General features: G+C 59.6%; 2 protein-coding genes across 2 annotated transcripts; both read left to right on the top strand.

Annotated features, from left to right (window-relative positions):
• The first annotated feature begins 1,953 nt into the window (after nucleotides 1-1,953).
• LOC138066775 (uncharacterized) lies at nucleotides 1,954-8,327 on the top strand. The gene is made up of 8 exons (XM_068938734.1): nucleotides 1,954-2,353; nucleotides 3,144-3,320; nucleotides 4,015-4,056; nucleotides 4,490-4,565; nucleotides 4,980-5,124; nucleotides 5,913-6,058; nucleotides 6,208-6,423; nucleotides 7,002-8,327. The coding sequence occupies exons 1-8, from the start codon at nucleotides 2,079-2,081 to the stop codon at nucleotides 7,812-7,814; spliced, it is 1,890 nt and encodes a 629-aa protein (XP_068794835.1). The 5' UTR covers nucleotides 1,954-2,078; the 3' UTR covers nucleotides 7,815-8,327.
• A 3,803-nt stretch (nucleotides 8,328-12,130) lies between these two features.
• Nucleotides 12,131-21,969, top strand: LOC138066774 (uncharacterized). The gene is made up of 10 exons (XM_068938733.1): nucleotides 12,131-12,692; nucleotides 12,827-12,993; nucleotides 13,500-13,607; nucleotides 14,398-14,574; nucleotides 15,271-15,312; nucleotides 15,746-15,821; nucleotides 16,246-16,390; nucleotides 17,179-17,324; nucleotides 17,474-17,689; nucleotides 18,268-21,969. Exons 2-10 carry the CDS (start codon nucleotides 12,896-12,898, stop codon nucleotides 19,078-19,080), a joined length of 1,821 nt encoding a protein of 606 aa, XP_068794834.1. The 5' UTR covers nucleotides 12,131-12,692; nucleotides 12,827-12,895; the 3' UTR covers nucleotides 19,081-21,969.
• Nucleotides 21,970-22,459: the final 490 nt, after the last annotated feature.

Here is a 22,459-nt window from a genome sequence, read left to right as displayed (position 1 = left end):
ATGTGTGCAGTGTCTGTGTGTGTGTGTATATATATATGTGCATGTTTTATGCATATGTGCATGTACACTTCTGTTGGAAGTACATATTCTACAGCACTGGGCAAATGGGTTGGCTCTCTCTGACAAGGCTGTCACTTGGTAGGACAGCTGAAGTCCTTTCCCCAGATCCCAGCTCCTTCCTGCTCCTCCTTGCAGGGCAGACCAGGGGCAGGAAGATGGGCAGCAGCCTTGCCTGGGATCCGACCAACTGGGGCTGCCTGCAACCTCCACCCCTCATGGCCTTGGGTTTCATTTGGGCACAGCAAGCCTGCAGTCCAATATGACTGCAGGTAATATTAATAATATGAAAATATGTTAGGACTAAACATGCCATAGAAAACAATGTATTCATAAGAAGGATTTGGTCTTAACAGTCAAATAATTGCATAATAGTGCGGTGCTTGCAGCATTCTGTACTTGGCCTTCAGGGCCTACTGTCCTCAGCTGTGCGTTCAGTTTTGATTCCTGCTATCGAACTTACACATTGGAAAGCTGTTGCAAAGTTATCCCATTTTGTGATAGCCATGCTAGTGAATTTGAGCAAGATCTCCACTAACTTTGCTAGGTTAGCCTTGAAGCGCGTCCTCGCTCCAAGGAAGGCTTCCTCACAGCAGCACATAAATGCTTCTGTGAAAATGCTCTTTAGCATATCGGGCGTGAGCCTCTGGGAAGGGCTGCGGGACAGCGAGCCAAGGAAGCCTGACTGGTTGTTCTGGCGTGACTGCACCACCTAGTGTTGCCTTCTGAAACCTCACAGCTGCTCTTTCAGCCAAAAGGGATGCTCAGCTGGTTTCTCATCAACGGAGCTGCCTTTCCACCCCAATGTGCCTAGAGCCACAGCCCAGACAGCATTTGCGGAGAACATAAGGTCAAGGACTCTTCTGCTACTCTTGCTAGCAAAGTCATCCAACTAGAGGGCTTTGGGTTTTGCCACTGGTGCCCCAGGGCCAGCCTGCTCCACATCCCTCCATGTGAGAGGAGTGTGACCAGGGAGGTCGCTCCTTCAACCTCTGTGCAAGCCAGTGCAGTTGATCAAGTGAAGTACGTGCGCTAGCGAGCGCCTTCGAAGAGGTGCACCATGCAGCTACTGCAAGATGATGCCAGGGATGAGGGAGACAGGAATTGGGTTCCCACTAGCACCCAGTCTCCTGCAGTCACAAGGCAGCAGAAATCTTCCCAGGCTCTTTCTGCAGGAAACTTCCTGTTTCATCAACAAGCTAAAAGCTGGATAAATTCCTGCAGCAGAGGCAGTGTCTAATATAGGGCTGATGATAGACTTTCACAGGAATTACAGTAAACAGAACAAAATTGAGTCCTCCTACAAAATGGCAATTATAGCACATTGCAGAGGGACACAGGTAATGGAACTTATAGGGCTGGGAAATGTTGATTAAGAATGGACACCAATATATGCATACGGGAAAAAAGTAACAGGTAATGGAGGATGCAAGGAAAAAAAAAATCATGCTTTTACTCTTTTTTGAACACTGGGACAAACAGAGCAGTGGAGTACAAGCTTGCGGGAAGAGACCAACACTATGGAGCCAAGTGCCTCTGACTCAAGCACCAAGGATGGTGTAGATGATGAAGAGGCTCTTGAGGTACTTAAAGAGTAGCTGTTTTGGAAGAAGATGCAAAAGACTTTGACCAAGTATCTAAGCCACAGTGTTAGCATGTGATAATCAAAAAGGCTTTTCAGAGTGTTGGATTCAGAATGATGGGTAAGAAGGAAAAGATAGGAACATAGGAAACATTTTGCCTGCTTCCTGTGAAACAGGAAATCTGGGGGCGTTGGAGGCACAGGGACAAGGAGGAGATAGACCGTTTCCACACAGAGTCCCAAGCCCGGACACTCCTGGAGCAGCCTTGAGACCTGGCCAGCGCATCACAATGTGCCACGGTGGCACCCACAGTGACCTCGGCCACAGCCACCAGTGCGGCTCTGTGCCAGTGCAGGGCAGCGTGGGGAGACGCGGGCTCCCAGCCTCGTGGCACTGCCTGGCACAGGGACACTGTTTCACGTGCCCGGCTGCGGCACCATGGGACAGGCAAACTGCTGCGGTGGAAGGGACGATGCCATCCCTGCTCCCGGCACGCAGGGATGGCCCAGGGCCCTTGGCCGCAAGGCTCTTTGCCCGCGCCTCGGCCTCTTTGGCAGGGGAGCCTCCTGGCCCTCACAGCCACTGAGCGCCTTCGTGTCGAGCAGGAGCTCCGAGCTCCTCCTCAGCAGCCGTGTGAAGGTGACGCGCCACCACCGGACGAAGGACCGGCACCTCCTGCTCTTCCCCGATGCCATCGCCATTGCCAGCTTCAAGTAAGAATAGCAACCACAGCTCTCCTTCCTCCTCGCCACCGCCTCTGCCAGCAGCCCCAGGGCCCTGCTCCTGCCCGGAGCTGCTCCCGCGGGAGCAGCTCAAGGGCCTCCTTGGGGCAGCCTGCGCAGCAGCTGGCTTACAGCGGACACGGCCCGCCTCATTTTCACTCCGGCAGGCACGCAAAGGCAAAGTGGCACATGCTTTCCTGTAAAGCTGAATGCCAGCGGAGGTGCCCTCAGCTGGGCAGCGCAAGGGATTTTAGCCCACGTCTTTGCGTTTGCTTCTCACTGAACAGCAGCTCTCTGCAGCCAACATCAATACTGCCAACTAGTGCTGCGGAAAGCTTCTAGTATCCATAAGCCCCGTGCAAGTTGTCCTCAAGGAGCCCTTCCTCCTGTCCTCACTGTGTATCCCACGTGTGGGGAAGCCTTTGCTCCCGGCGACAACTAGTGGGTCCAATGACCTGCAGCGCCTTGCACGGGCGTCCCTAAGTTGTGGCTGTGCACACAGCCTGCCTTTAATTTGCGGAGGAAAAGGAAGAGGAAAAGGACCGGCTCCTGCTTTTGTCCTCCTGATCAGGAGCCCCCGACGAAACATCTGCTGGCATCACTTCCCAGCAGCGACTTTTTGGAAGCGCCCTGTGTGCGTGTGTGCGCTGTGACTGAGGCTCCTTCGCCCCACACAAGGCTCAGGGCGGCCGCCCCAAGGAATGGCTCTGCCCTGGGGGACTGCTGGGGCTGTCCCCACAACGGCAACCTCCAAGGCGGCCCCTGCCTTTCCTCCTGGCAGATGTGGCTCCACCTTCCTGCTGAAGCACCGGGTGCCTCTCAGCGAGCTGTGGGTGCTGTGCAGCAAGGACGAGGTGGCAGGCGGAGGGCGCAAAGGAGAGGAGGAGGTATTCGGCCTGAAATGCAGCAATACGCTCATCCTCGCCTGGCCCACCAACCTGCGCGTGGTCACTTTCAGGTGAGTGTTGGGGACAGGTGGCAGGGCCGTGGCAGGTGCAGGGCACTGGGCTCGCCTTCAGGCCTCTGCAGGCTTGCTGGGGCCCAGGTCAGGCTGTGGGGGGAGGGGGGGAGAGGGGGCGGGTGAAAGCAGAGGCCCCGCTTTGCCTTCAGACCAGGGTGCCATGAGCGTCGGAAGGTGAGAAGAGGGCGGCTGGGGAAGGCAAAGCCGTGTGCCCTCCTGGGAAGGGAGGGAAGCAACCAACCCCCTTTGCAAGAGGGGCAGAGCTCCCACAGAGGGCCAGGCTCTTGCAGGAAGTCCCGAGTAAACCCCCAGCCTCTGCCGTGCCCCCTAGCTCCATTGCAGGAGCTGTTCCTGGAAGAGATTTTCCCTTGTAAACACCTTGCGCTGCAGCCCCCTGCCAGAGGACTCACCCCGGCAGCTGTCTCCTCTTTTCCGTGCCTAACTGCTTACAAGGGCTTTTGCTTCCCTGAAGTGAGGGCAGGAGAGAAGGGAAGAGGAAAGAAAGAGAAGGAGCTCCTCTACCAGCAGAGAGGAAGCCAGCACTGGGGGCGAGTCCCTGTGCTGCCTCCCGGGGCTCGGCCCTGTCCCTGGGACTCTCGCCACACGAGGGCGGGCTGTGCTTGGGGCCCCGTGTCGGTGCAAAGGACGAGTAGCAGCCAGGTGTGAGGCCTCTTTCTGCTTCTCTCTGCAGTTCGCAGGAGCTGAAGGAGCTGTGGATCAGCACGATCCTCAGGTAAGCCCCACCAGGGGAATTCAAGCTGCGGAGGCAAGGCTGCAGGCGGTGCAGAGCTGCCGGGGGGCAGCTGCCCGCAGCAGTGCGGCAGTGGAGGTGGGGGAAAGGGACATCCCCTGTGCGGGCAGCTGCTGGGCAGAGCGGTGGGAGTTGCTTAGCCTTGTGATTGCAAGTGAACACCAAGGCCGTGGAGCTGTCAGCATAGCTCCTTGCTTGCATGGATTGGGACCCCGAGCTGCTGCTTTCTCTTTCCGTATGGGAGAGGCCCATAGCCAGCAGGACCCGGGCCCTTGCAGAGCGGGGCTGCCAGCAAGCCCTGAGGGAAGGTCTCCTGTGTCAGGGTGGCGTGGAAGGGCTGGGCTGGCTTTGCAGGGGGAGAGCAGAGAGGGCTGGGTGTGACAGAGCTCTTCCTTGGTGCCTGCCCTGTGCCCAGGCAAAGCCCAGGAGCCCAGGTCACCCGACTGATGTCCCTCCGGGTCCTTGTGAAGGTGGTCGGCTGCTGCGGTCCTGTAAGTGTCCCTGGAGTTTCTGCTCCACCTGGACAGCGACTTGGCTTTGGAAAAGAGCCCCTGGGGACGAGCTGCTCACGTTGGCTCTTTGCTTTCTCTGCCTGGTCGGCCGTCTCTTTGACTGCCAAGACCGTAGGGTCTTTGAATTTGGAGGAAGCAAGCAGCGGCTCTGTCTGCCCGGGCCCTTGCGGGGGGGTTGGTGGGAGGTACTGGAGCACAGTGGAGGCAGCTGCCCGGGGGGTGCTCAGGGCCCTGCAGGGTGCAGTGCAAGGGAGCTGGCCGGCAGGCAGCAGCAGGGGAGCCGCACGGGGCAGCGTGGGAGGAACTCCCCAGTGGCACGGGAGGGCAGCCTGTCCCCCCTTGGCCACCTTCCATAGCGAGTCTTGTGATGTTCTTGCCCTCCACCCTACCCAGCCTTATTACGTGAAGAGTCAAAGGCAGAGAGAAGCAGTGGGACGAGCACCGGCTGGAGCGCGAGCACAGAGGCAAATGCGGATGCCGATGCAGCCACAAATGCCCGAGCCTGGAGAAGGCAGAGAGCACGCTGAAGGGCAGACAGGTAGAAAGCTGAGGAGGCTTGAATGCGGTGCCCAAACCAAAACTCCCCCATCCAGAGGCACCTACCCGAGGTAGTTCATGTTGTGCTTGGCAGCAGCCCCTCGAGTGAAGGCTGTCTCAGCCTCTCCCCAATGACCCCCTCTAGTTAGTCACACTCAACGTTGAGAAGCGTGGCTGCGGAGGCTGACATGTTTCCAGAGGCTTGTGCTTCTGGTTTCAGTGTTCCTTCCGGAACACAGATCAGGACGCGTCCTTTGACTCTTTGCTTTCGCAGTATCATCCGAGCTGTTGGCTCTCTCAGGCTGCTCTGCAGAGAATCTTCTCAAACATCCCAGCCAGTTGTGAATAGCATCCCAGCCAGTTGTGAATAGGAAACCGGAGAGGGTGGGGTTGCAGGAAAGGTGTGCAGCTGGGGGGCAGTGGGGTCACGATGGGAACAGCAGGAGGTTTTGCCATGCCCCTTGGCAGTCATTTCAGGGTATCACCTGGCTTACACGGCTGGAAGGCGGCTGCAGCCCACGCTGGTGAGGCGTGGTCTTGGCTTTCTGAGCGTTGCCTCTGCTGTGGCCCCACTGAGCCGCCTGCGCTGCTTCCAACACACACAGTGGCTGTTCACCATGGACAATGGCTTTTCACCATAGGGCACATAAGGAGGTTGGTGGTGGGGAAGCAGATATGCTCCGCATTGCCAGTTCGCCCACCCTGTATCGTGGCTGTCAAAGGCATGGCTTTCCCTTGCAAGCTAAAGAGTAGCCAGCCTGCAGCATTCCTCCTGCTTTTGCTTTCCAGAGCTGCAGGCAGAAGAGCCTCTGGAGCGCCTGGTACTGGTGCACGTGGCAGGACAGGAAGGTGCCCTTCTGGACAGACCATGCTCTCCGCTCTCTGCCAAAACAAAAGCAGGAAGAGATGTGGCCACGCAAGTTGGCCCAGGAGAGGTAAGAGGCAAAGTCTGGTCCGCAAGCCCTGCCACAAGGGGTCCCGTGGACACAGCCAGTTGTTCCGGCAAGACGGAGGCAGAAACCTTGAGGACCTTCTCCTCAATGGTGGTGATCTCAAGTGGTTTCTCTCTTTCACTGCCTCCCAGCTGCAGGTGTTTGACTTTGATGCTGAGGTCCAGCCCCTCCTGCAAGAGTTGCTTGACCAAGTGGTGGAGAAAGCCTTCCGGGAGCTCAGGGTGGAAGAGGAGGAAGAGCTGGCCAAGCTGCAGCTACCTGAGCTTGCAGAAGGGGAACTTCCTTATGCAGACTATGCCAAGCCACAGTGCCTGGAGGAATGGGAGAAGCAGCCCCAAGAGGAAAAGGTAGGAGCAATGCAGGCCCACCTGAATGCTCGTGGCAAGGCTGGAGAGGCTTTCTAGCACTAAAAGGCAACACCACAAAGAAGCGTGGTGGGCCTACAAGGCCAAATAACGTCCAAATGCCAAGTAATGTCTTGAAGCATCCGCTGCTGAGGCATGAGTGCGCAGAGTGAGGTGGCTGCAGTTCCCGCAGAAGAAAAGGGGGCGGGAGGTGGTGTGCTTGAAGCCAGAGGAGTGGAAACAGTTGCCGTTCCGGCTCCTGCACAGAGCAATGCGACTGAGGATGTTCCGTGATACCGCGGGGCACGTATCCGATGGTATCCTCGTTCCCCAGGCAGAGATGCAGTTGCAGCTGCGCTTCCTCTGCAAAGGGAGGTCAGAAATGGCCCCCCTACCTCAGCTTCAACTGTGCAGGAGCAATGGGGGGCTGTTGCACTCCTACCTTCTTCCCTACCTTCCCCTCATCATCTCTTCCTGGCTTCGTCTTTGCTTTAGGTGCTGCTGGCTGTCCCTTCTTTTTGGCTGCCCTTCCTTTCCTGAGCTGTGTGCCTTCCTCATGTTTCTCTTGCCATTCTCCTCAGGGGCAAAGCAGGGATGAAGGGGAGGCCTCTGCCTTGGGGCCTGCGGGCCCCACTGCAGGCCCTGCGCCTGACGTGCCTGTGCAGCGTGAAGGTGAGGGTGACACCCCCTCTGAGGGACCAGAGCGCACAGAAACAGCTGTCGTCGCGGTGCCTGGCACGCCGGAGGGAGAAGAGGCCGCTCCTGCCTCGGAGTCACCGGGCCAAGCTGGGACTAAAGGAGTTCCTGGCGAGGCGTTTCCCCAGGCAGACCGAGGCGAGCCTGGGCTCCGCGCAGTAAAAAGCACCAAAGCCCCCGCTGCCGAGCTCCCCACGCAGCAGGAGAGACAAGCCTCTGCCCTCACGCCAGAAACTACTGGCTCAGAGGCAGCTGCAGCGGCCGGGCAGAGCGGGAGCGAGGGGGCTTGCGTGCAGATCCCTGCAGAAGGCTCTGGGCCCATCTTGGAGCCCAAATCCACAGACAGAACAACAAGAGAAGCGCTCCCCCAGAGCCATGAGACAGAAGGGGGTCAACTACAAGATGCCCCACTCAAAACTGAAGCCCTCTCCCCCAGTGAAAGCACTGAGGGGAGCAACATGGAAGAGGCCACCCTCAACATGGGCTCAGCATGCCCTGGCTCAGCCTTCCCTGCAGCTGAAGGCTCGGAGGCCCCAGAAGTGTCCGTGCCAGCGCCACCTGCTGCACTTGGAGAGCCTGTCACTACCGAAACTGTGACACTCACAGACACCGCAGCCAGGCGTGGGCAAACAGCTCCTGAAGAAGACGACCCAATGGACTCGGACTGGGCTCATGTCCCAGTCTGTTGGGTTCTGTGATGGACGGCTCTCCTCTCCACCCATCCAAAGGATGGATGGAGAGGGACGGATAGGATGATGGGCTCAGCCTCCCAGTGGCATTTGGAGAGATGCCAGCCCTGCAGAACAACTGGCAACACTGTGGCAGAGCCACAAGCTCTGTTAACCAGCCTCCATCCTTGGATGGCATCAGCTGCTCTTTCAAAGACTTCACCTTGTGGTCATTCTCATTACGAAGCAGTGCCTTCGTGTTGCGTGTTGTATCTAGGTGTGTGCACCACACAAAGGTCATGCAAAGGACCGCACACCGGCCCCGGGGGCCCCAGCAGCCCTTAGCCCTCCCCTGCTCCCTTCTCCCATTTCCTAGCAGGACACAGGGGCAGAAATAGAGGCATCTCCCACACCTGCCTTGGGGCAAAAGGGAAAACAAAGCCTAAATTAGCCAAGAAAAGGAGGAGAAAGGGAGAGCGATGGAGAAAGAAGGGGAGAAAAATGCTTTCAGGTTAGCCCTGCAACAACCCTCAAAATAGTCACTATAGGCACTCGAGCTCTCTCCAGCTGCGCAGGCAGTGTCCGGTGCCCGTGCTCTCCACCACGCTTTTTGCACAGGCTTTTGGCAGCCTCCCCCTCCCTCTGGCAGCTCCTCTGCAGCCCCACTCCAGTGGGAGCCCTTGGCTCTGTTTTGCTCCCAAGCCTAACCCTAGCCCCGTCCTTAACCCTGACCCGACACCTTGGCTGTGAGCTGAACACAGTCCAAAGCCCCAGTCCTGGCTCAAAGGAAACAAGTCTTGGGGAAGGGAGACTGTCCCCCACTCTGCCACATTCACATGACTTGTGCTGGCCTGTAGCTTCTCTGGATCAAACGGGCAGCCTAAAACTGCACTGGGGGCTGTGGCCTGCTGGGAAGGTTTGGGGCCGCTGCCCGCAGCAAAATCTTTTGCCACAAGCACCCCTGTGGCTGGAAGCGGGAGCCCCTAACTTCTGCCCTAGCCCAAAGTCGCGGGCATGCTGAGATTGCCCACTGGAAACTGCTGTCGTTGCAAGCTGCCCAGGTGACACATCTGCCTTACAGAGCTAGCACAGAACCGACTGCGGTGGAAAAAAGCTCTGTAGATGTCAGCTATCGCACCACTACGACCACAGGCACCACACGGACCACAGGCAGCACAGTTCTCTCCTCTTTTTTTCACCTGACTTTTCCTTTCACTTTGCTTGCAGCAGATGGCACTAAGAAAACAAGCAAGGTCCTATCCTGGCAATCACTTGCTCTGAGACGAACCTCTGCCGCCAGGGACTGCCCAGGGCAGCCAAACTCTGGCCTCAAGAGCCCTCCCTCTCTTTGGGCAGCCTCCGGCCGCTCTTTGCGCCCAAGACGAGACCCGGCCCCAGCCAGCCTGGCTGCGCAGTTGTCCTGCTGCCGGCTCCTCGGGCAAGGCAACATCTCCAGCACTTGGCCTGTGGCTCTCAGGAGATGGGGGATTTGGCTGTTTGCCCTCCACTGTATCTGTGAGTTCACCAGTACAAAAACGGTGCGCTGGGGACAAATCTGGTTACTACCGACCTAATCCACCTGCATCGAGAACTAGAGCCGAACCCAAATAAAACACAGGGCATCTCACAGTCACAAACTTGCTTCTGTTTCCAAATAAATGCTCTCCTGCTAAATGGCCTTTCTTCACCCAAGGCACTCTTCTCCCACCCGTCTCCTTTCTCCTGCAGGCTCTCCCGGCTATACGCTTAGGGAAGGAGCTGCCACTGACGGGATATTCGGAAAAGCTGCCCCCGAGAAAGCACACAAGCAGTTGCAGGAGGGCCTAAACAAAGGAGGAAAGGGAGATTTGGAGAGCAAACCCCTGTGGCCCTTGGCAGTGGTCTTGAAGCGAGATTCTTCTGACTTTCAGCTGTGAGAATACACTGCTAATCTGCATGGGCCCACTTCAGACACTCCATTGACCGAGGTGGGACTCGAAGTGAAAACCACAGTGAAGACAAACTAAGTGCTTCAGGCTTTGGAAAGCGTTGCATTTGCCTTTTCCATCTGAGCTTCAGTTCCCCTTCTTCTGCCACGGATTCCTGGCACGGCCACAGGAAACTCACTTCATGCTTCTCCTCAGCACCCCCCTCAGGGAGCAATGCTGCAGCTTCTGGGTGCACACGAGGCTGGCAGGACCTCAGGCCTGTTATTACACTATGGCAAGCGTTCTTGGCAGGTACTCCTGCAGCCCACTGCTCGCTCTGTGGCGATGAGCGCCTTTGAGAACGGGTAGCTCAAACCAACCTGCTGCCTAGGCAGCCGCAGTCACGCTGATGCTCCCTCCGTGCTCGGGGGAAACGCCCAAAGCCTTATCTAAATACCTTGGCCTTGCAGCGCGTCCCTCAAAAATCATGCCCCTCCAAACCAAAGTTTTCAGAATCCAGCGGCATGGCTATTTCATACACTCACTCTCGCAAAAGCAATCGAGACTTTTCATCACTACCCACAGAGGAAGAGCAAGACAACAAAAAACAGAGAGCTATGACTACATCAGTGCCCCGTACGCTTCTCCTGGTTTCTCTTAGTGAAAAGTCTTCACAGCATCCGGAGACATGGTCTCATCTCTCTCGCCCGCCCGGCCGCCGGCTCTCCCCGGAGCTGCCTGAAAGCCAGGCTGCAGCCTCTCCTTTCCAGCTCGGCCCCACCGCTGAGAGGGACGCAGGGCGTCCGCAGCAGACCGACGCTCCTCGCCAAAAGCGCTCGAGCGGCTTTGGCACCGCTTCATCGTCACCCCAGGCGGCCCGAGGGCCCCGAGCTGCGCGGATCTCGCCTCCCGGCGGCGCTCGGGGAGGGACCAGGAGGCACCCGGCGCCCGTCCAACACCGCCGCGCCCCGCACCGCCCTGCGCGGAGGGCGCCGACACCAGCAGAGCCGCCGCCGCCCGCCCCGACCCTGGCTGACAGGAGAAACCGCCGCCGCCCGGCAAGGACCAACGGCCGCTGCCGGCAGCAGGGCTGACCCCGCCCCGCCCCGCCCCGGCGACCGTTACAACGGCCCCCGCCCCGTCCGCCGCGGCCGCTCGCGCCTCCCCCGGCGGCGGTTGCGGCGGCGCCTCGCGGGAGCCAGCGGCAGCAGCCGAGCCCCGCGGCCTGGAGGCGGCGGCCGGTGCCGGTGCCGGTGCCGGTGCCGGTGCCGGTGCCGGTGCCGGTGCCGGTGCCGGTGCCGGTCGGGCCGACCCGGCCCCGCCCCCCCTCCCCCCCCGCGCTCTCCCGTCGCGCCCGGCCGCAGCCGCAGCGCGCACTGCCCCGCGGGGCCCGGCTCTGCCCGCTCGGGGGCGCCTCGGCCCGGGGCCTCCCGGGGAGGGGAGCGGCCCGGCCCGGCCCGGCCCGGCCCGGCCCGGCAGCAGGCGGGCCCCGGGCTGCCCTAGCCGGCTGCCCGGAGTCACTGCGGGGCGGCAGCGCGGGGCCCGCCGGGGCCGGCTCGGGGCGCCGCGGGCAGCAGCCTGGGGGCTGCGCGCCCCCGCGTGTGGCAGGCAGCAGCCGGGGCCCGGCGGTGCTCGGGCCCTGCAGGTCGGGCCTGGGCTGCGCTTGCCGCGGGGATGGATGATGCTGCGGCTTCCCGGAGGAGTAAGCGGCAGGGCAGGCAGGCGGTGGCCGGTGGGTGACTTGGGCTGCTGGCGCTGGAGCGGGCCTAAGATGTTCCACCTCGTCACCGGCTCGTTGTTGTCTCCTCAAGTACCTGGTTCCCTCCCCCCTGTTCCCTGGTGCTGCGATAGGGAGCAGCAGTTACCACTGCATCACCTGCTACTGCATTTGTTCACAGGTGCCATCAGGGAGGCTCGTGGGTCCTGGGGACTTCACTTCCTGGGTCACCTGGGGCTCGCCCAGCTACAGAGGCAGAGCTGTGCAGGTCATGGGGCCAAACACAGCCAAAAGCTGCTTGCGTGGTGTCAGGGTTTCCTCCTAACCCTGTAGGAAATGTTTTGGTGGTGTCTTCTTTCCCGAGACCGTCTCTTGACAAATAACGTGATGGTCTAAGGACTTCAAACTGGGCTGTGTTCCAGAAAGCTCCTTTGCGGAAAAGGCACTGTGGCGTTGTGGAGCTGTTTCCCCACAACGGGAGGGGAATCTCCCCTTATTTCTGTTTAAAAGGGTCTTGAGTGGTTTTCCTCAGTGATTGCTAAGCTTGGCTAATTTGAGTGGCATTTTCCAGAGCTCCTTGTTCCAGTTGCCAGTGTACCTTCTTGAACACGAATCAGGACATCCTCCTTTACTCTTTCCTTTCCCACACTCCTCAGAGATGTTTCATGTACACCTCCAGTTGAGTTGTTGCTGCTGTTTCTTAATGTGGCATAAGAATGCAGTCCTATAGAAGAATAAGACTACTGTTAAACAGTTCTGAACCACCCGCCCCCCGGATTTGGCATAGCAAGATAACCCTCACGTAACTGCAGAGAAAACCGTGAAGTTTGGCCATGGGAGGTAATCACGAGGTCAGTGTAAGGTTTTGCCGTGCTGCCCTGAAAATCATTTCAGAGTGGGCTGCCTTCTAACATGGGAAAGCAGCTGGAAGTTTTGGTCTCTTCCCCTGCCACTGACTCGTGCTGATAAGCTGGTGCCTGCCACAGCCTGGATTTTGTGTGCACAGCCAACTGTCTGCACAGGAGGAGACCAAGAGGAGGAAGAAAAACATGGTGTTTCCAGCATAGCTGGGTTGTGCACATATGCTCAGGGTCCCTTTTTTTCGTACTTCCTTGTCCAGGTTGACTCTATCAGGAACTGTTGATTCTGCAAGGTGGGCTGAAATGGTCCTGACTCTGACTTGTGAAACTGGCTGGCTGAAACACCTTTGGAGGACTCCCTTCCAAGAAAGGCAGCAGACATTAGAGAGAACATGGCATCAGAGGGCCTACCGAGAAACCTGGTGTACATTTTCTGCTGGGGGTTTGGGGTTTTTAACCCACTAGAAGTCATCTTGGTATACGCGCTTTGGCTAGAATTGCCCCTGCGCGTTCATCGGGAATAGTCACGTGTTAAACTAAATAGAATCAAATTTGTAGGCCTCCTGCTGCTTCTGCTTTCCAGAGCTGCATTCAAGAGAGCCACTCGACCATGCAGTAGGGTGGCCCATGGAGTGTGAGGTGCATTTGTGGATGGACCTCGCTGTGCGCACTGCACCCCAGCAGAACCAGGAAGAGATGTGGCCACAGAAAGAGGACGAGGATAGGTATGAGGCAAAGTCTAGGCCACAAACCCCAGCGTCCCACGGATGCAAACAAGTTCCTTACGCATAACTGAGGCAGAAATGTTGGGGAGCTTCTCCTCACAGGCTGCCCTTTCTGGTGGAGATCGTGGCCCATGACCCCCCCCCCGCCCCCCCCCACGGAGCAGTCCCATGGCCCAGCCGGCGCATCACAATGTGCCACGGTGGCACCCACAGTGACCTCGGCCACAGCCACCAGTGCGGCTCTGTGCCAGTGCAGGGCAGCGTGGGGAGACGCGGGCTCCCAGCCTCGTGGCACTGCCTGGCACAGGGACACTGTTTCACGTGCCCGGCTGCGGCACCATGGGACAGGCAAACTGCTGCGGTGGAAGGGACGATGCCATCCCTGCTCCCGGCACGCAGGGATGGCCCAGGGCCCTTGGCCGCAAGGCTCTTTGCCCGCGCCTCGGCCTCTTTGGCAGGGGAGTCTCCTGGCCCTCACAGCCACTGAGCGCCTTCGTGTCGAGCAGGAGCTCCGAGCTCCTCCTCAGCAGCCGTGTGAAGGTGACGCGCCACCACCGGACGAAGGACCGGCACCTCCTGCTCTTCCCCGATGCCATCGCCATTGCCAGCTTCAAGTAAGAATAGCAACCACAGCTCTCCTTCCTCCTCGCCACCGCCTCTGCCAGCAGCCCCAGGGCCCTGCTCCTGCCCGGAGCTGCTCCCGCGGGAGCAGCTCAAGGGCCTCCTTGGGGCTGCCTGCGCAGCAGCTGGCTTACAGCGGACACGGCCCGCCTCATTTTCACTCCGGCAGGCACGCAAAGGCAAAGTGGCACATGCTTTCCTGTAAAGCTGAATGCCAGCGGAGGTGCCCTCAGCTGGGCAGCGCAAGGGATTTTAGCCCACGTCTTTGCGTTTGCTTCTCACTGAACAGCAGCTCTCTGCAGCCAACATCAATACTGCCAACTAGTGCTGCGGAAAGCTTCTAGTATCCATAAGCCCCGTGCAAGTTGTCCTCAAGGAGCCCTTCCTCCTGTCCTCACTGTGTATCCCACGTGTGGGGAAGCCTTTGCTCCCGGCGACAACTAGTGGGTCCAATGACCTGCAGCGCCTTGCACGGGCGTCCCTAAGTTGTGGCTGTGCACACAGCCTGCCTTTAATTTGCGGAGGAAAAGGAAGAGGAAAAGGACCGGCTCCTGCTTTTGTCCTCCTGATCAGGAGCCCCCGACGAAACATCTGCTGGCATCACTTCCCAGCAGCGACTTTTTGGAAGCGCCCTGTGTGCGTGTGTGCGCTGTGACTGAGGCTCCTTCGCCCCACACAAGGCTCAGGGCGGCCGCCCCAAGGAATGGCTCTGCCCTGGGGGACTGCTGGGGCTGTCCCCACAACGGCAACCTCCAAGGCGGCCCCTGCCTTTCCTCCTGGCAGATGTGGCTCCACCTTCCTGCTGAAGCACCGGGTGCCTCTCAGCGAGCTGTGGGTGCTGTGCAGCAAGGACGAGGTGGCAGGCGGAGGGCGCAAAGGAGAGGAGGAGGTATTCGGCCTGAAATGCAGCAATACGCTCATCCTCGCCTGGCCCACCAACCTGCGCGTGGTCACTTTCAGGTGAGTGTTGGGGACAGGTGGCAGGGCCGTGGCAGGTGCAGGGCACTGGGCTCGCCTTCAGGCCTCTGCAGGCTTGCTGGGGCCCAGGTCAGGCTGTGGGGGGGGTGGGGGGGAGAGGGGGCGGGTGAAAGCAGAGGCCCCGCTTTGCCTTCAGACCAGGGTGCCATGAGCGTCGGAAGGTGAGAAGAGGGCGGCTGGGGAAGGCAAAGCCGTGTGCCCTCCTGGGAAGGGAGGGAAGCAACCAACCCCCTTTGCAAGAGGGGCAGAGCTCCCACAGAGGGCCAGGCTCTTGCAGGAAGTCCCGAGTAAACCCCCAGCCTCTGCCGTGCCCCCTAGCTCCATTGCAGGAGCTGTTCCTGGAAGAGATTTTCCCTTGTAAACACCTTGCGCTGCAGCCCCCTGCCAGAGGACTCACCCCGGCAGCTGTCTCCTCTTTTCCGTGCCTAACTGCTTACAAGGGCTTTTGCTTCCCTGAAGTGAGGGCAGGAGAGAAGGGAAGAGGAAAGAAAGAGAAGGAGCTCCTCTACCAGCAGAGAGGAAGCCAGCACTGGGGGCGAGTCCCTGTGCTGCCTCCCGGGGCTCGGCCCTGTCCCTGGGACTCTCGCCACACGAGGGCGGGCTGTGCTTGGGGCCCCGTGTCGGTGCAAAGGACGAGTAGCAGCCAGGTGTGAGGCCTCTTTCTGCTTCTCTCTGCAGTTCGCAGGAGCTGAAGGAGCTGTGGATCAGCACGATCCTCAGGTAAGCCCCACCAGGGGAATTCAAGCTGCGGAGGCAAGGCTGCAGGCGGTGCAGAGCTGCCGGGGGGCAGCTGCCCGCAGCAGTGCGGCAGTGGAGGTGGGGGAAAGGGACATCTCCTGTGCGGGCAGCTGCTGGGCAGAGCGGTGGGAGTTGCTTAGCCTTGTGATTGCAAGTGAACACCAAGGCCGTGGAGCTGTCAGCATAGCTCCTTGCTTGCATGGATTGGGACCCCGAGCTGCTGCTTTCTCTTTCCGTATGGGAGAGGCCCATAGCCAGCAGGACCCGGGCCCTTGCAGAGCGGGGCTGCCAGCAAGCCCTGAGGGAAGGTCTCCTGTGTCAGGGTGGCGTGGAAGGGCTGGGCTGGCTTTGCAGGGGGAGAGCAGAGAGGGCTGGGTGTGACAGAGCTCTTCCTTGGTGCCTGCCCTGTGCCCAGGCAAAGCCCAGGAGCCCAGGTCACCCGACTGATGTCCCTCCGGGTCCTTGTGAAGGTGGTCGGCTGCTGCGGTCCTGTAAGTGTCCCTGGAGTTTCTGCTCCACCTGGACAGCGACTTGGCTTTGGAAAAGAGCCCCTGGGGACGAGCTGCTCACGTTGGCTCTTTGCTTTCTCTGCCTGGTCGGCCGTCTCTTTGACTGCCAAGACCGTAGGGTCTTTGAATTTGGAGGAAGCAAGCAGCGGCTCTGTCTGCCCGGGCCCTTGCGGGGGGGTTGGTGGGAGGTACTGGAGCACAGTGGAGGCAGCTGCCCGGGGGGTGCTCAGGGCCCTGCAGGGTACAGTGCAAGGGAGCTGGCCGGCAGGCAGCAGCAGGGGAGCCGCACGGGGCAGCGTGGGAGGAACTCCCCAGTGGCACGGGAGAGCACGGGAGGGCAGCCTGTCCCCCCTTGGCCACCTTCCATAGCGAGTCTTGTGATGTTCTTGCCCTCCACCCTACCCAGCCTTATTACGTGAAGAGTCAAAGGCAGAGAGAAGCAGTGGGACGAGCACCGGCTGGAGCGCGAGCACAGAGGCAAATGCGGATGCCGATGCAGCCACAAATGCCCGAGCCTGGAGAAGGCAGAGAGCACGCTGAAGGGCAGACAGGTAGAAAGCTGAGGAGGCTTGAATGCGGTGCCCAAACCAAAACTCCCCCATCCAGAGGCACCTACCCGAGGTAGTTCATGTTGTGCTTGGCAGCAGCCCCTCGAGTGAAGGCTGTCTCAGCCTCTCCCCAATGACCCCCTCTAGTTAGTCACACTCAACGTTGAGAAGCGTGGCTGCGGAGGCTGACATGTTTCCAGAGGCTTGTGCTTCTGGTTTCAGTGTTCCTTCTGGAACACAGATCAGGACGCGTCCTTTGACTCTTTGCTTTCGCAGTATCATCCGAGCTGTTGGCTCTCTCAGGCTGCTCTGCAGAGAATCTTCTCAAACATCCCAGCCAGTTGTGAATAGCATCCCAGCCAGTTGTGAATAGGAAACCGGAGAGGGTGGGGTTGCAGGAAAGGTGTGCAGCTGGGGGGCAGTGGGGTCACGATGGGAACAGCAGGAGGTTTTGCCATGCCCCTTGGCAGTCATTTCAGGGTATCACCTGGCTTACACGGCTGGAAGGCGGCTGCAGCCCACGCTGGTGAGGCGTGGTCTTGGCTTTCTGAGCGTTGCCTCTGCTGTGGCCCCACTGAGCCGCCTGCGCTGCTTCCAACACACACAGTGGCTGTTCACCATGGACAATGGCTTTTCACCATAGGGCACATAAGGAGGTTGGTGGTGGGGAAGCAGATATGCTCCGCATTGCCAGTTCGCCCACCCTGTATCGTGGCTGTCAAAGGCATGGCTTTCCCTTGCAAGCTAAAGAGTAGCCAGCCTGCAGCATTCCTCCTGCTTTTGCTTTCCAGAGCTGCAGGCAGAAGAGCCTCTGGAGCGCCTGGTACTGGTGCACGTGGCAGGACAGGAAGGTGCCCTTCTGGACAGACCATGCTCTCCGCTCTCTGCCAAAACAAAAGCAGGAAGAGATGTGGCCACGCAAGTTGGCCCAGGAGAGGTAAGAGGCAAAGTCTGGTCCGCAAGCCCTGCCACAAGGGGTCCCGTGGACACAGCCAGTTGTTCCGGCAAGACGGAGGCAGAAACCTTGAGGACCTTCTCCTCAATGGTGGTGATCTCAAGTGGTTTCTCTCTTTCACTGCCTCCCAGCTGCAGGTGTTTGACTTTGATGCTGAGGTCCAGCCCCTCCTGCAAGAGTTGCTTGACCAAGTGGTGGAGAAAGCCTTCCGGGAGCTCAGGGTGGAAGAGGAGGAAGAGCTGGCCAAGCTGCAGCTACCTGAGCTTGCAGAAGGGGAACTTCCTTATGCAGACTATGCCAAGCCACAGTGCCTGGAGGAATGGGAGAAGCAGCCCCAAGAGGAAAAGGTAGGAGCAATGCAGGCCCACCTGAATGCTCGTGGCAAGGCTGGAGAGGCTTTCTAGCACTAAAAGGCAACACCACAAAGAAGCGTGGTGGGCCTACAAGGCCAAATAACGTCCAAATGCCAAGTAATGTCTTGAAGCATCCGCTGCTGAGGCATGAGTGCGCAGAGTGAGGTGGCTGCAGTTCCCGCAGAAGAAAAGGGGGCGGGAGGTGGTGTGCTTGAAGCCAGAGGAGTGGAAACAGTTGCCGTTCCGGCTCCTGCACAGAGCAATGCGACTGAGGATGTTCCGTGATACCGCGGGGCACGTATCCGATGGTATCCTCGTTCCCCAGGCAGAGATGCAGTTGCAGCTGCGCTTCCTCTGCAAAGGGAGGTCAGAAATGGCCCCCCTACCTCAGCTTCAACTGTGCAGGAGCAATGGGGGGCTGTTGCACTCCTACCTTCTTCCCTACCTTCCCCTCATCATCTCTTCCTGGCTTCGTCTTTGCTTTAGGTGCTGCTGGCTGTCCCTTCTTTTTGGCTGCCCTTCCTTTCCTGAGCTGTGTGCCTTCCTCATGTTTCTCTTGCCATTCTCCTCAGGGGCAAAGCAGGGATGAAGGGGAGGCCTCTGCCTTGGGGCCTGCGGGCCCCACTGCAGGCCCTGCGCCTGACGTGCCTGTGCAGCGTGAAGGTGAGGGTGACACCCCCTCTGAGGGACCAGAGCGCACAGAAACAGCTGTCGTCGCGGTGCCTGGCACGCCGGAGGGAGAAGAGGCCGCTCCTGCCTCGGAGTCACCGGGCCAAGCTGGGACTAAAGGAGTTCCTGGCGAGGCGTTTCCCCAGGCAGACCGAGGCGAGCCTGGGCTCCGCGCAGTAAAAAGCACCAAAGCCCCCGCTGCCGAGCTCCCCACGCAGCAGGAGAGACAAGCCTCTGCCCTCACGCCAGAAACTACTGGCTCAGAGGCAGCTGCAGCGGCCGGGCAGAGCGGAAGCGAGGGGGCTTGCGTGCAGATCCCTGCAGAAGGCTCTGGGCCCATCTTGGAGCCCAAATCCACAGACAGAACAACAAGAGAAGCGCTCCCCCAGAGCCATGAGACAGAAGGGGGTCAACTACAAGATGCCCCACTCAAAACTGAAGCCCTCTCCCCCAGTGAAAGCACTGAGGGGAGCAACATGGAAGAGGCCACCCTCAACATGGGCTCAGCATGCCCTGGCTCAGCCTTCCCTGCAGCTGAAGGCTCGGAGGCCCCAGAAGTGTCCGTGCCAGCGCCACCTGCTGCACTTGGAGAGCCTGTCACTACCGAAACTGTGACACTCACAGACACCGCAGCCAGGCGTGGGCAAACAGCTCCTGAAGAAGACGACCCAATGGACTCGGACTGGGCTCATGTCCCAGTCTGTTGGGTTCTGTGATGGACGGCTCTCCTCTCCACCCATCCAAAGGATGGATGGAGAGGGACGGATAGGATGATGGGCTCAGCCTCCCAGTGGCATTTGGAGAGATGCCAGCCCTGCAGAACAACTGGCAACACTGTGGCAGAGCCACAAGCTCTGTTAACCAGCCTCCATCCTTGGATGGCATCAGCTGCTCTTTCAAAGACTTCACCTTGTGGTCATTCTCATTACGAAGCAGTGCCTTCGTGTTGCGTGTTGTATCTAGGTGTGTGCACCACACAAAGGTCATGCAAAGGACCGCACACCGGCCCCGGGGGCCCCAGCAGCCCTTAGCCCTCCCCTGCTCCCTTCTCCCATTTCCTAGCAGGACACAGGGGCAGAAATAGAGGCATCTCCCACACCTGCCTTGGGGCAAAAGGGAAAACAAAGCCTAAATTAGCCAAGAAAAGGAGGAGAAAGGGAGAGCGATGGAGAAAGAAGGGGAGAAAAATGCTTTCAGGTTAGCCCTGCAACAACCCTCAAAATAGTCACTATAGGCACTCGAGCTCTCTCCAGCTGCGCAGGCAGTGTCCGGTGCCCGTGCTCTCCACCACACTTTTTGCACAGGCTTTTGGCAGCCTCCCCCTCCCTCTGGCAGCTCCTCTGCAGCCCCACTCCAGTGGGAGCCCTTGGCTCTGTTTTGCTCCCAAGCCTAACCCTAGCCCCGTCCTTAACCCTGACCCGACACCTTGGCTGTGAGCTGAACACAGTCCAAAGCCCCAGTCCTGGCTCAAAGGAAACAAGTCTTGGGGAAGGGAGACTGTCCCCCACTCTGCCACATTCACATGACTTGTGCTGGCCTGTAGCTTCTCTGGATCAAACGGGCAGCCTAAAACTGCACTGGGGGCTGTGGCCTGCTGGGAAGGTTTGGGGCCGCTGCCCGCAGCAAAATCTTTTGCCACAAGCACCCCTGTGGCTGGAAGCGGGAGCCCCTAACTTCTGCCCTAGCCCAAAGTCGCGGGCATGCTGAGATTGCCCACTGGAAACTGCTGTCGTTGCAAGCTGCCCAGGTGACACATCTGCCTTACAGAGCTAGCACAGAACTGACTGCGGTGGAAAAAAGCTCTGTAGATGTCAGCTATCGCACCACTACGACCACAGGCACCACACGGACCACAGGCAGCACAGTTCTCTCCTCTTTTTTTCACCTGACTTTTCCTTTCACTTTGCTTGCAGCAGATGGCACTAAGAAAACAAGCAAGGTCCTATCCTGGCAATCACTTGCTCTGAGACGAACCTCTGCCGCCAGGGACTGCCCAGGGCAGCCAAACTCTGGCCTCAAGAGCCCTCCCTCTCTTTGGGCAGCCTCCGGCCGCTCTTTGCGCCCAAGACGAGACCCGGCCCCAGCCAGCCTGGCTGCGCAGTTGTCCTGCTGCCGGCTCCTCGGGCAAGGCAACATCTCCAGCACTTGGCCTGTGGCTCTCAGGAGATGGGGGATTTGGCTGTTTGCCCTCCACTGTATCTGTGAGTTCACCAGTACAAAAACGGTGCGCTGGGGACAAATCTGGTTACTACCGACCTAATCCACCTGCATCGAGAACTAGAGCCGAACCCAAATAAAACACAGGGCATCTCACAGTCACAAACTTGCTTCTGTTTCCAAATAAATGCTCTCCTGCTAAATGGCCTTTCTTCACCCAAGGCACTCTTCTCCCACCCGTCTCCTTTCTCCTGCAGGCTCTCCCGGCTATACGCTTAGGGAAGGAGCTGCCACTGACGGGATATTCGGAAAAGCTGCCCCCGAGAAAGCACACAAGCAGTTGCAGGAGGGCCTAAACAAAGGAGGAAAGGGAGATTTGGAGAGCAAACCCCTGTGGCCCTTGGCAGTGGTCTTGAAGCGAGATTCTTCTGACTTTCAGCTGTGAGAATACACTGCTAATCTGCATGGGCCCACTTCAGACACTCCATTGACCGAGGTGGGACTCGAAGTGAAAACCACAGTGAAGACAAACTAAGTGCTTCAGGCTTTGGAAAGCGTTGCATTTGCCTTTTCCATCTGAGCTTCAGTTCCCCTTCTTCTGCCACGGATTCCTGGCACGGCCACAGGAAACTCACTTCATGCTTCTCCTCAGCACCCCCCTCAGGGAGCAATGCTGCAGCTTCTGGGTGCACACGAGGCTGGCAGGACCTCAGGCCTGTTATTACACTATGGCAAGCGTTCTTGGCAGGTACTCCTGCAGCCCACTGCTCGCTCTGTGGCGATGAGCGCCTTTGAGAACGGGTAGCTCAAACCAACCTGCTGCCTAGGCAGCCGCAGTCACGCTGATGCTCCCTCCGTGCTCGGGGGAAACGCCCAAAGCCTTATCTAAATACCTTGGCCTTGCAGCGCGTCCCTCAAAAATCATGCCCCTCCAAACCAAAGTTTTCAGAATCCAGCGGCATGGCTATTTCATACACTCACTCTCGCAAAAGCAATCGAGACTTTTCATCACTACCCACAGAGGAAGAGCAAGACAACAAAAAACAGAGAGCTATGACTACATCAGTGCCCCGTACGCTTCTCCTGGTTTCTCTTAGTGAAAAGTCTTCACAGCATCCGGAGACATGGTCTCATCTCTCTCGCCCGCCCGGCCGCCGGCTCTCCCCGGAGCTGCCTGAAAGCCAGGCTGCAGCCTCTCCTTTCCAGCTCGGCCCCACCGCTGAGAGGGACGCAGGGCGTCCGCAGCAGACCGACGCTCCTCGCCAAAAGCGCTCGAGCGGCTTTGGCACCGTTTCATCGTCACCCCAGGCGGCCCGAGGGCCCCGAGCTGCGCGGATCTCGCCTCCCGGCGGCGCTCGGGGAGGGACCAGGAGGCACCCGGCGCCCGTCCAACACCGCCGCGCCCCGCACCGCCCTGCGCGGAGGGCGCCGACACCAGCAGAGCCGCCGCCGCCCGCCCCGACCCTGGCTGACAGGAGAAACCGCCGCCGCCCGGCAAGGACCAACGGCCGCTGCCGGCAGCAGGGCTGACCCCGCCCCGCCCCGCCCCGGCGACCGTTACAACGGCCCCCGCCCCGTCCGCCGCGGCCGCTCGCGCCTCCCCCGGCGGCGGTTGCGGCGGCGCCTCGCGGGAGCCAGCGGCAGCAGCCGAGCCCCGCGGCCTGGAGGCGGCGGCGGCCGCCGGTGCCGGTGCCGGTGCCGGTGCCGGTGCCGGTGCCGGTCGGGCCGACCCGGCCCCGCCCCCCCTCCCCCCCCGCGCTCTCCCGTCGCGCCCGGCCGCAGCCGCAGCGCGCACTGCCCCGCGGGGCCCGGCTCTGCCCGCTCGGGGGCGCCTCGGCCCGGGGCCTCCCGGGGAGGGGAGCGGCCCGGCCCGGCCCGGCCCGGCCCGGCCCGGCAGCAGGCGGGCCCCGGGCTGCCCTAGCCGGCTGCCCGGAGTCA

The sequence above is a fragment of the Struthio camelus genome, chromosome 3 (genome assembly GCF_040807025.1).
Source record: "Struthio camelus isolate bStrCam1 chromosome 3, bStrCam1.hap1, whole genome shotgun sequence".
Classification (NCBI taxonomy): domain Eukaryota; kingdom Metazoa; phylum Chordata; class Aves; order Struthioniformes; family Struthionidae; genus Struthio; species Struthio camelus.
The sequence above is the reverse complement of the archived record's forward strand: the minus strand, read 5'-3'. Positions and strand labels throughout refer to the sequence as shown.

Coding starts and splice junctions, on each gene's coding strand:
- LOC138066775 (XM_068938734.1), top strand. CDS start 2,079: ATGGGACAGGCAAACTGCTGCGGTGGAAGGGACGATGCCATCCCTGCT. Junction 4,566..4,979: donor TGGTCGGCTGCTGCGGTCCT/GTAAGTGTCCCT, acceptor CACCCTACCCAG/CCTTATTACGTGAAGAGTCA. Junction 6,059..6,207: donor CGCAAGTTGGCCCAGGAGAG/GTAAGAGGCAAA, acceptor ACTGCCTCCCAG/CTGCAGGTGTTTGACTTTGA.
- LOC138066774 (XM_068938733.1), top strand. CDS start 12,896: ATGGAGTGTGAGGTGCATTTGTGGATGGACCTCGCTGTGCGCACTGCA. Junction 12,994..13,499: donor CAGAAAGAGGACGAGGATAG/GTATGAGGCAAA, acceptor CGTGTCGAGCAG/GAGCTCCGAGCTCCTCCTCA. Junction 14,575..15,270: donor CTGCGCGTGGTCACTTTCAG/GTGAGTGTTGGG, acceptor TTCTCTCTGCAG/TTCGCAGGAGCTGAAGGAGC.